Source organism: Ascidiella aspersa, chromosome 4 (assembly GCF_963924565.1).
Source record: "Ascidiella aspersa chromosome 4, kaAscAspe10.2, whole genome shotgun sequence".
Lineage (NCBI taxonomy): Eukaryota > Metazoa > Chordata > Ascidiacea > Phlebobranchia > Ascidiidae > Ascidiella > Ascidiella aspersa.
The window spans coordinates 4,324,258-4,336,569 of NC_139450.1; the positions used below are offsets into that span (position 1 = coordinate 4,324,258).

General features: G+C 36.6%; 1 protein-coding gene across 1 annotated transcript in view; it reads right to left on the minus strand.

Annotated features, from left to right (window-relative positions):
- Positions 1 to 1,958: 1,958 nt before the first annotated feature.
- Positions 1,959 to 12,312, minus strand: part of LOC146146738 (ephrin type-B receptor 3-like) — a 44,674-nt gene continuing 34,320 nt past the window's right edge. The window contains exons 10-11 of the mRNA XM_083387019.1: positions 5,120 to 5,201; positions 1,959 to 2,092 (exon numbers count right to left, since the gene is read on the minus strand). Of these exons, the coding sequence (XP_083243145.1) occupies positions 1,959 to 2,092; positions 5,120 to 5,201 (216 nt within the window). The remainder of the gene's footprint in view (positions 2,093 to 5,119; positions 5,202 to 12,312) is intronic.

The following is a 12,312-nucleotide window of genomic DNA, read 5'->3' on the forward strand; positions in this document are numbered from 1 at the left end:
ACATAAGTCAAGTCAAGTCTTTTTGAATAATAAACAAGTCGAGTCCCATTCACGTCTTTATTAGAGCAAGTCTTCTTCAAGTCAAACCACTGACATAAAATAAAACGATAAACAAAGTAAGGTCAGTTGACATGGACACTTTGTCCAGTAATATTTTGCAGACAAACGCACTTAGGACTTTTTTGCACCTTTGAAACGGTTGAAACCTGCAGTACAGTGGTCATCAAACTTTTTAACCCCACTTCAATTATTCCGTCCGCTGCATCATTCCGTAATGTTTCCAAAAATACGGTTAATTACTTTATTAACGAAAATGCTTTTCGAATGCAAAACTAGGACAATTTTTTGTTAATTTCGGTTGAAAAGGGGTTTACGGCCTCTCTATTTCCGGCAAACTTTTTTGACATTTTTTTTCACCCAATCTAAAGGCGATGTTAAAAGCCCTCTCATTCGCAACTAAACTAAAAAAAGAAAAAAAATGTAAGCTAGTGAGCTCATTTGAAGCCTGTTTTTGCCAAACTTTTTGCGGCATGAATTTAGCACCTTGGGATCTTGGGGAGTTTTTTAAACCAAATTGCAACTTTTTTACTTTTCTTTTTATGTATATTTCATATTAAGCTCTAAACCAGTGGGCCCTTTTTTTCAATTCATTAAACTCAGCATTTTTTCGAGGCTCAGCATTAAAAAAATAACAGTGAAAAAAAAAGAGCTACGTCGGTTTTCGATAATAAGGCCACGAAACCAGGCCGAAATCATAAATGGCCACGAAATCTCGGCCGAAACCACGGATGTAGGAATGTGGTTCAATGTCGTATAACAACAAAGCGTACAAGAGGTGGGCATCGGGTTTCGACGCAAGCCCAAGACCACAAACATGACTTGGTCGGTCGCCAAATCTCTGTGGTTAATCTCCGTTGCAGAGGAGAGATATATCGCGTTTTTGGCGAGTCAATCAAATCGAGGAGAGTCGAATTTTTGGAGGTTTTGCGCTGAGAAATGCGGATGATGTGAAGGCATTTTGACAGGATAAAAAATTCCAGTTTAATAAGTTCCAACGGGTGGTCACGTAATAAATTAAAAATAGCAGAGATGGCTCCAGCAATGACCTGACTTAAATGCACTTTTTAACTGTTATGTTGGAAATGAATGAAGAGTTATTCGAAACATTCAAAATGCCACCTATACTTCTGAATGGGCTTTGATATTCTTACTACGTCAAACTTAGCATAGAAAATAGAGAAATGGGCTGTATTAAATCTCCCAAACGCTAAATGGGTTATTACAAACACGATTTTTTCATGTAGACCGAAAGGCTATCAAGCGTTTGACATTTAACGAATGTCAAGTCTGCAACAATCATGGCTTTTTAGCTGGCTCCCTTGAAACCGCGATAGTGGTGAAAGCATAAATACGCCGTAGACACAATAGGTTCTTTGTTGTGGTCTCAAAGCCGGGGGTCTTAGCCACTTTATTGGGCCACTTCGTGTCATATTTAACAATTCGTATCATACTAAACCATTCTTATTATAATTAACCATTTTTCCTAGATGAGAGAATTGCATAAAAAACAGAACAAGACAGTTATTATTCGTTGTTCCCATTTGATTTGGAAGTCGGCCAAAAACAGGTTTCACTATTTCGTAGTTTTTTTACCCCCTTTATATGTTTACAATTAAACTAAAAAGAAGAAAAACGATCATTCCTTGATTATTACTGTAATATTTGTGGTTTAGCTAATTAACATGTTTAAAAACTACTTATCATTTTTAACCTATAATTCCCGTTTTAAATTAGATTGAACAACGCAAAGTTAAGAAATCGGTCGAAGAAAACCGTGTCCTAAAAAACAGAGCCGGCCTTATTTAAAATAGGGCCACGAAACGCGCCAAACAGGCCCAGACATTTCAGTGGTGGAACGAATGTAAGCAGTCGGCTCGCATTTCACGCGGTTTGCCATTTTACACCTGACCCTTGAGCAAAATGGAGCGAAGGAAAGGATTACGTCGTTCAAAATCGGCCAGGCGGAACGGCCGTGACCTCCACTGGGCCCGTATGCTTGAAGTTTCTCGCTTGAGACGAGCAAAAAAGCGAGCTAAGGGGCGAGTAACATGTGTGTCAGTGATTCATAACCTTTTTGGCTCATTGCCTCTTTAGAAAAATAATTAATATATTGCGGCATCCCTACTGGAATTTCCATTAGGTGATTTACTGGAGTGTCATAATAAACGGAACTTTACTCTATGATTTTTATTGCAGTTTGTACACAAAGAGTTGTTTTAAAAGGCTGTAGAGCAATAATTAGACTACTAATAGTTTTAAAATCAGATTCGAAAAGATTCCCAAATATCTCTCGGCGCCTTTGAGAAATTAGTAGAAATGGCACCCCAAAAGGAACCACTAATGTAGGCCATACTTAAATAATTTATCTGGATTTACAAAGAGTTATTTTTCGGTCAATGTATGCATAATATAAAATGTTAATAGCAACACATTTTGCGCTTTATGTCATCGTCGCCTTAATTACATTTTGTATATCTTAAATAAGTGCAAAGCAGTAACTACCGTTAAAAAACGCAAAAATATGAAGAAGAATATACTAAGAAAAACAATTTGCGGCATTCATTTCTAAGATTGAAAATGAAAATGTACAAAAATTTGTAAAAATATAAACCATAATGTCAAGAAAGCCCTTTAAGATTTAAAAAAATTAAAAAAAACCCTAACGCTTCAAATCACAATAAATCCTTGGCGTTTTCCAAAAACTTTTGCGTTTTGTTAATTTTTAGAAATCTGCTTCCCGAAAAAAAAAACACCTCGAGTTTGTTTTAGGTCGCAAAGTTAAGGACAACGCCCAATTAAACCCGCAAGTATATTAAAACCACAGCACCAGCCTTGCTGGATTCCACAGTCGCTAGTCAGCAAGCGTCAGAAGCCAAACAAATGCAGACAACACTTCTGGATTGCTTGGGGGCACAGGATGTGATAAAGGTTATAAAACCACGACCGAAAATATATGGTTACACTGTAAAAAATGTCGCTTTAAAAGATATTTTATTTAAATTGTGCATAAAAAGTGATCAAAAATTTGGGATTATGGACACGAGAAAAAGTTCCTGCATTTTGTGGTCTTTTAGTACAGGGGTTTTTAAACCACCAGACTCCAGTTTAACCACGAACCCTGCTTTAGTACGTCAAGCTTTAAAGATGATTATTAAACCACTAACACTTGAGTTCGGTTACAGTATAGTTTACAATGTCTGGTCGGTTGAAATATGTTGAAAAAATAATGGCTAACGACTACAACATGGGCTTTAAGCTAATAAAACCGGTACCTTTGTGCATGTCCATTTTTAGAGAGGTTGAAAGATCCTAACGAAAAATGAAGTAAAAAATACCGTCAACATAAAATCATATATCTGAAGGATAGTGTATGGGGGGTTATGGGCTGTAAATGAAGTTCAAAGCAATTTTTGGTTTCGATATTTACATTTGCGTGCATATATATTAGCACAGCCTATATAGGAGCTCAAAGAATCTTATCGCCAGACAAAAGCATCTTATCGCCCAATTTAAGTAACGAAATATGTAGTAATGAGCAAGATTCAAATAAGCACAAAACATTTAATTATAAAGATCACTGGTTTGTTGCGCAACGTTACGCGTGGATTTTTCATTACACAAAGCTAAATCCCAAACAACAGATGCGAAACCCGGAAGCACAACTTGTGCTGTCTGTGGAATCGCCAAGACCTCAGCTGAACCAACCTTGGTTTAGATTAGCGTGAAGGTGAAACCGCTAATCGTGATTCGATTTTCACGTTTATTTTACGTTAATCTGTTCATAGCGCGATACGCATGACGCGTTTGGCATTTCCGATATTATGAAATCTGATACTCGATCCAAGGTTGTAGTACCGGATCGGTGCTCGCCCGATACTAGAGTGGTATCGGTGCCGATCCGATAAAAACGAATACAGGTGTATCGGCCATGTGTAGTAATACAACTCTTATTTATTTGAAAAATAAAATGGAATTTTGAAGGGAGTTTAATTAAAACAAAACGCTTTGGCGCCTTCTCATTAAATGTATTTAAACTTCAATTTCGCGTTTGCTGTTTATGGGAGGAAAAGAAGGATTTTTCCCCAAGGGTTGCTTAAAATTTCGTACGTATGTCGACATATCTTGGATTTTTATCGCGGGTCGGTTAGAAAAAAATTTTTTGAACTTTTTTAAACTTAAACTTGATTATCGCTAATCAAATAAAATATAAATACATCTGCAGCAAAAACTAAAATGAGATAAATTCGTTCAGTTTAAAATTTTACCAAAATTATTTTGCGTTGGAACACATTTTAACAATAGCCTCAATCTTTATTAGAGAAATTCAACCGCGGGCCGGTCGAATTAACTCGGACAGCGGACTGTAATTTGGTGAACCCCTGCTATAGACACTAAAAAATATAAGGCAAGAAAAACAGCAGAAAATTCAGCGATTCAGCGCAATTTCGCGTTTATGCCGCGATTAGCGACGCAGCGCGTTCCGCGGATGAATATAATCCGTCACGTTTTGGCAAAACCGCGCGAGCGTCTGTCGCGGATTAAGGCGTCGCGACGCGCGACACTTTTCACTTTGCTTTTTAGTTTGTAAAATGACTTTTGAGAGAAAACTATGGAATGCCCCGAACATTAGTCATCTTGACAAACGAATGAAATTAAGATTAATTTTATGTTATTTAAAACTTAAAATCTAGACATTTTCTTCTTTTAAACTTCTCAAAAGTATGTTTTGTGATCCACAGAGCACAAAATTCACATGCAAAATTATCTCCTTGTGTTTAACTCAAAAGCAAAACACTTGCAATAAAATAATAAGCAGACGATTTTAAAAGAAATCCATCGAAAGCAAAACGAAAAAAAAGAAAATTCCTCAAAATCTTGAAAACCCCCAGAAAAGAAATTTTCTTAAAAGCTTTAAAACAAACTCTTCAAAATGTTGTGTTTAAAACATGACACAGATATAGAGGCACCAGCTCTTTCGTTTAGCCGCTTCACCATTTACTTCACACAAGACACGGAATTCGACTCTTAAATAAAAATCACAAAATTATTTTTTACTCACCAGCCTCGCTCGTCACCGCCAACACTTGGGCGCGCTTGGGAGAAGAGTCGCTGACTGAAGAAACTCCGTTCATCGCAGAAACCTGGAAGAAGGAAAACACAGTGTTAGGATTGGTTGTTTACATACGAAGGGTAGGTGTAGAAATACAACTGGGGATGACCATTAATATGGGATCGGAGCCTTTAATATACCCGATGCAAAGTGGAAGTATTGGTACTTGTCCAATACAAGGGTGGAACCGGTGATGATTCGATACCAAAATGTTACAGAAACTTTTATGATTAGCGATCAAATGCAGTGATTTAGGTATTTTACCTAAAAAAAGGTTAACTACTATATAAGTGTAGTACACAGAAAGCCATTGCAGAAAAATTGACCTTCTGTCTACCATAAGTGACTTGACTTTGGTACAAACAAATTTTGGCCTTATCAGTTAATAACCTATAAAAACGTATTTGAACGTTTTAATTTCATTTATTTTTCTTGTTCAGGTGTAAAAGTGATATTTTTTTAGGTATGTAGAAAAAAAGGTTTACGTTAGATATCAAAACATGACTAAAATTTCTATATCAGTTTTGTATCGAATCGGAATCGATACCATTCTAGTATCGGACAACTACCGATGCAAATACATGTTATATATCAGAAATTCCTCCCAAGATTTTACACAATGGTAAACAAACACTGTTTTACACGTCCAGTAAATTTCAAACGATTTCGTTGAAATTCTTGTGTACACGAAACGTTCCCACTTCAAACAGAGTTTACATCTGACAAAAAACAACAGCAGAACTTCAAACTCAAAACAGAACTAAAAAACGCCAGCTTCTAAGAACGGGCGTGTGAAACACAACGCAAAACGTGGGACTAGCGCACAAGCCTTTATCGTGCGTTTATATCACCGGCCTGGAAACTCGGAAAACTGATTCCGATCTATCATATGGTGATCGTCGTTTCTCTGATTTTATCGCCTGCCGTTTTTTTGTTATTACCTGAGCGGTAGGACGGGCTGGTTGACGGGAAAACATGAGCAAGCATGAATTTTTGCGCACGATGTCGCCTAATTGGGCGTCCCTGTTGGTATGCCGCGTATGTGTGTGTGTATTATCGCTGGGCGCAGCCGGAAAATTGGCTTTTTCGAATGCCGCGAATACTTTGAATGCGTTACCGATGATATCTTGGTTATTAGGTATGCCTTTGAAAGTTCAAGTGCGCTGTAACGCACTATAACTCCACCTTGTTAATTTTAAATGCAAGACAAATATCATACATACATTTCAATTAAATTATTTTACGCCGTATGTTGCCCTGAATGTGTGATATTTGAAATCCGCTTGGCCCTTGCAAGACAAATGTCGACCTTAACTCTTTCTATTGCAATAATATATATACCTTCGTATTTGTCACGCATTTTTCTCAATTTTGAGAGATATCATGCTCTGAACCTAACACTACATAAAACTAGTGCAGTCGACGACCCAGTAAAATCAAACAAGGCCCCATTTTAGGGTCGCGACCCATGGGTTAAGAAATCCTGCTGTAATGAAACTTGGTGCTTTACGATAAACTTTTTCGTTAATAAAACCATTTAAAAGAAAATATACCGCGGTCCGGGTGAATTAAACTCGCGGGCAGTAGTTTGGTGAACCATGATTTGTATCAAAAACGCTAAGAATCGTATTTTGTCATGTAAGTAGAAACCAGAAAAACGTGCAGCAATAAAACGCATATAAAATAAAATGACAAAGGTGAACGCTGCAGGATTTTTGAACCTGCGATAGAATAATAGATTTTGAGTATTTAATAACGTCCTAAAAATTTGCGTATTTAAATAGCAGCATCCATAAAAAATACACCACGCATATAACGTGCCTATATTTCCATAGTGAACAATATTTAGCTTTTGCGATTCGGGTTTATCGGGATTTCCGTGCGTTAGTGTGGGGGCGTGATATTGCAAAGTGACAATGAATGGTTTTGACAGAGCTAAGCATGGCTAGACGAAACACATGCTTTAAAAAGTGTCGCCATGTATTTGTCGTGATAAGACTATTATCTCACTAGACTTAGTAATGTTAAGAATGTATTACCAGCCGTGTTAATAGACAATTTAAGCACGGTTTCGAGTGCAATGGTAAAAAACATATTAATATATTACCAAGTTATCTAACAGAAAACGTAAAAATTACTGCAAAAAAAACATAATAAATATTTTGCAGATATGGTATACTGTTATTGCGCGAAAATGTTATTTCAACTTTAATCAAGCCATTTAAACCAAAAACAAGTTTTTGTCAGGTTATGCATCCTGTTATTAAAAGGTTATTGTTCTCTATTCGCTTTGATTTCCATTCTACGTCGAAAAAGCCTAAATGGGCCAGACTGGGTTTTCCGAAATCGGCGCGGAATATTAAAAAATCGCGTGACAGCCTTGATTTATGAGGAATTTCTGCTGGGTCAAAACAAGACTTTGCTGACAGACGGCCAGCGCTCGAATCAAAGGATTATGAGAATAAATTCGCAATTTTGCAAGCAGGGTGAAATCTGTGGGACTGAATTTGCTCATAAATGGACATAAATCCAGCGTTTTGACAAGAAATCCGGATTAGCCGGTTTGCAAAGCTTTGATGGAACACTAAGCAATTTTTTAAAATCATATTTGGGATCATTTTGCAGACAGATCGCATTTCACATGACTAAATGGAAACCCTAGCATTTATTTTTGTGTGATGGACGACCAAGCATATTTTTAATCATATTTGGGCGTTGTTTAGAAGCCAATTCTTCTGGGAATCAACAAATGAGATATATAGGTAAAAAATGCACAAAAAAATGTACTAGGGAAAAAGACAGGGTAAAAACAATAGGGGGTGACATTATAATAGCCAAGATTAGACTTGTGGGGATTGATAAAGGTAAAATACGGCAAAAGATGGTTAAAAAGGAAAAGGAAAATTATTTATGATTTAAAGAGGAGTTTTGTTTTACTTAAACAAGTAAAATTATGGGTAAAATGTAACCTAAACAGGTGAAAAAAATAGTAAAAAATTGATAAGCAATAGCACCTATACAATACAAAAAAATGACTTCTGCCGATTCGATTCCACTTGGTTAAAAAAAACGCTCAATATTGGATTTCCAGGCATAATAAAGCGACGTTGAGTGATCGGAGGCCAGGCGGGTGCCAGCGGCGCCAAGGGACCCCGGGTCCGGGGTTACTTTGAGCCAAAAGGTCCTCAGGGCGTTCCAGGCCCGGTTCTTAAGCGCGTTTGGGCGGCAAAGGCGCATGAATATTTGATGCGCGGAGGAGATTAAGCGACATTGCGCGGCGGCGTCGCGATTACTTAATCCCGATTATGGATCGCGCGACGCTTCGCTAAACCGACCGCGGCACGCGTCACGCGCAACGCGACACGCCGCAAAGCGGGCGCGACATTAGGGCGGCTTAAATTCTTTGACCCGAGGCGAAAGCTAAGGCCTTCAAAAACTGGGGGCGTTTTCGTTGTGAAAAAGCCACGCCCACTTTTTTGTTGTTGCTTTTTTATCCTAGGGTTGTTCTTTTATTAGAGAAACGAGTGAGAAGAAGTATTATGGCATTAAGCACGAAAATCAAATACATTTTTTTTGGTAGAATGATATGGGGGGGGGGGTGTTTTATTTTTTTATATACCTATATAGCGAACTGCTACGGACTCATGGAAGCTATGACACGCGGTGATGTGCTTGGTCGGAGAATATTTTAAAGATAGTATTAAAGCATCATTACATTGATCATTACATTGTTAAATTAACCACGAAAAACAAATACTTTTTCATTGCGGATACGGGGGCGTTTTTTTTTTTGTTGAGAAAAACACACCTTTTCTTTTTGCGTTAAATTTGAGTAAAAAACTTTAATAACTTAAACAAATGTGTTTTTAAATTCGGTCTGGAAATTAGGCTACTACTTCCTATCCTAGATTTGTTTGTCGACGTCGAGGCATTTTAAATTTAAAACGAGGAAAAACACATAAAAAATCTTAAAGATACAAATGATGCCCTAACCGGCAAAATACACATAAAAGAATTTTCCAAAGCAGAAACCCCGAATTATATACTTATAATTCGCTAAAACAATGTTTGAAATGCGAGAATTTAATGTCGACATGGATTTGTAAATGTCAGAGACATTTCAATCCAATTTTCATTTCAGCGCAAAAATCTCGACAGTTTGTTTTTTTCTCTCTGATCGTTATATGTTGATAACAACAACATCGTCATTAGCACAAGTTTAGTTTCCATTTGACAAGCCTACATAATATTGTGAAGCTATTTAAATGCCAAATTAATGCGAGCGGTTCGAATGCGCAAAGCACGGCTCCCGTTTCATCGATTTGACATTGTGATCTGGTCCCGTTTAAACCGCAAATCGACCTTCTGTCTGCTGAACGACATTGATAGGCTTTAGGACGAATGTACGGAGTAGTGTCTATTTGCGTAATTAGACCGAAACGAAACCATGTTAAAAAGAAACGCTGTCGAAAGTCAAAGGGGAAAGCTACGTTAAAAGTTTGCGGTCCAGACGAACATCATTTCGGTATCATTAAACAACTGATTTTGAACTATTTTGATTTTACTTAATGCATTGTCACATTGGAAATGATAAAATTCTCAAAAATCAGAAAATAGTATAGGACTATAATTTTTTTTTTTTAAAAAGGCGAACGTTGCGAAAAAAATGCAAGTTGGTGTGCGATTGATACTGTTTTAAATGCAAAACAAAACATAAAATTTTTGGTAAAGTTTTGAATCTTTCACAAAATTTGCACATTTAGAAGCAGTTTCAATTACACACTAACTTAAAGATTTGAGATCAAATTAGCACAACTTTGGAACGAGTGTAAATAATTTTCTTAGAGAGTTTTTTCTAACAAAATTAGCTTCGCCAAGTAAATCAATTCGACGAACGCTGTAAGATAAATCTTGCACGAAAATAAACATGAAACAGCGGTGTGCAACATATATAGGTATAAGTGACTTTGCCTAGTAAGAAAAATTGACTCTCGTGTTTTCAAGCTATGGTTAAGTAGCCCGAACCGATGGAATGCTTGCTCCAAATGGCTGGCTGCATTCCTGTTATGGCCCGATTGCGCTGAATAGACTGATCTATTGCTTTTAAACGTTTCAACAGAACACTGAGGCATATACCTATAGAGCGAACTGCTAGAGACTCATGGAAGCTATGACACGCGGTGATGTGCTTGGTCGGAGAATATTTTAAAGATAGTATTAAAGCATGTAATATTGTTTAAACTATATCTTCCACCACTTAAAATCAACTAGAAATTTTCAGTTTTTAAGCGTTTGAAAAATGACCACTTGATACAATTATCTTTATGGGAATTTAGTGGGATTTTTTGTCTAACAATGGCCTCAAACGATTGTGACATCTTAATGCCTTTTGTTTTGATTAGAAGATTCAAACAATTAAACATACTTCTAAATGGGGTTGAATGTTTTTTGTCGTTTATTTATCACCAACGCTCCTCAACTAAATATTGTTTTTACATTATACAAGTGGTTCGCATCCAGAAGTCAGGCAAAAGGTTAAAGAGGTCCGATCAAGTTAATGCAATATTTTTGTTTTTACAGTTTTTTACAATTTTTTTTTTCTAAAATTAGGCAGTTTAGCAAATACATTGTTTTTTATCCGCTATTGAAAAAGGTGGGGAACCACTGGTACCACATATGGAGCACAGTTTACACAGGTTAAAATAATTGCTACCAACACCAAAGTATCACGACCAAGATTGTAAGACGATAAGCAATCGGAGTTACTGGACCAAACGTTCGTCCAAATATTTACTTTTTCCGACCGTTCCCAGCAAATATTAGAGGTTTAATTGGGTCCGAGGAATGCTTGGGGGGGAGGGGGGTGAGTATTTTGATCGACAGGCTCATATTTATTTACCCACAGTTGGTAAGAAGGATTGACGCTGATTGAGATGTAGTTTGTTTGCTGTTAGATCTTTTACAAAGATCAGATCAATGCAAAACAATATAGGTGGAATATTAATTGCTTCCCTACATAAATCGGACAAGGTGTTGAGAAAATCGATCTTGGTATGGCTGTAACGTTTGATCTCTAAAACGAAGTAAACAAACTAAGCGATAAAAACAAAGGTATTATGTTTGGATAATGATAGAACAAGACCATAACTGTTAATTGAAAAACATGTGGTTAAAGCTTGGAATTTTTCATATTTCTTTAAAAAAAAAGAATAAAATCTGTTAAAAAGGTATAACCGGCTTTAATGTGATACGGAATTGTTTCTCTAACAGCAAACTTATCTCTTTAGGTAGAATATACGCTATTAAAAAAAACACTTCAAAATTGTTTTGGCACTTAAAAAATTAGTTGACTCGCGTCGATACCAATATTACCGAGGTATCGGTCTTGTACGACCTCATTTGACCTTGTATCGGACATCAGAGAGCATCCAAAATTTACCAGGCATCCTTAATTACGCTTCTATTGATTGTAAACAATCACAATTCGTCGCCGGCTGGTGTTAAAGCCATTGTGACGTGCGCCCCGCATGTGACGCAACAATCGCAAATGAGCAGGCGCATTTTTCAAATAATGCGCAGATGGGTGGGATTATTACAGCAGAGGCCTTCAATAACATCTGCCCGGCGAAAAAGGTGCTGCTTAAATTAAAAAAGATCAAGCAAATTCGAGTGCTGATAAGGCTGTAACACTATCTTTAATCAGCCTTTTTCATCTAATTTTGCCGCAGTAAAGATTATCTTGAATTGATTTGGTTTCGGTAAAAGCCTTCCAAATGACTGTAAATCTCTAAATAATACTGTTTGAATGCTTTAATAAAAAAATAGGAGATTTACAGCAAACTTGTATTTATTTCTGATGATTTTACCCAGTAAGATTAACACGTTAGATTTTACCTGTGTTGAATTTTAATATTTTTTTATTTTTTTAGGAAGATTTAGCTTATTTATATCAACCTCAATAAACTTGAAATAATTGTACACTTTTTTTGCGATTAGACACAAGGTTATCTATATATTTGTCCAGTTTTAGGTTTAAATTTACACAAATAACAATGTTTTTAGGTATAGCTAAAACAATTTCAAACGTAAGGAATCTCCCGCAGACAATAAGATGATTAAAGAAATATTATTGCCTTTGCATC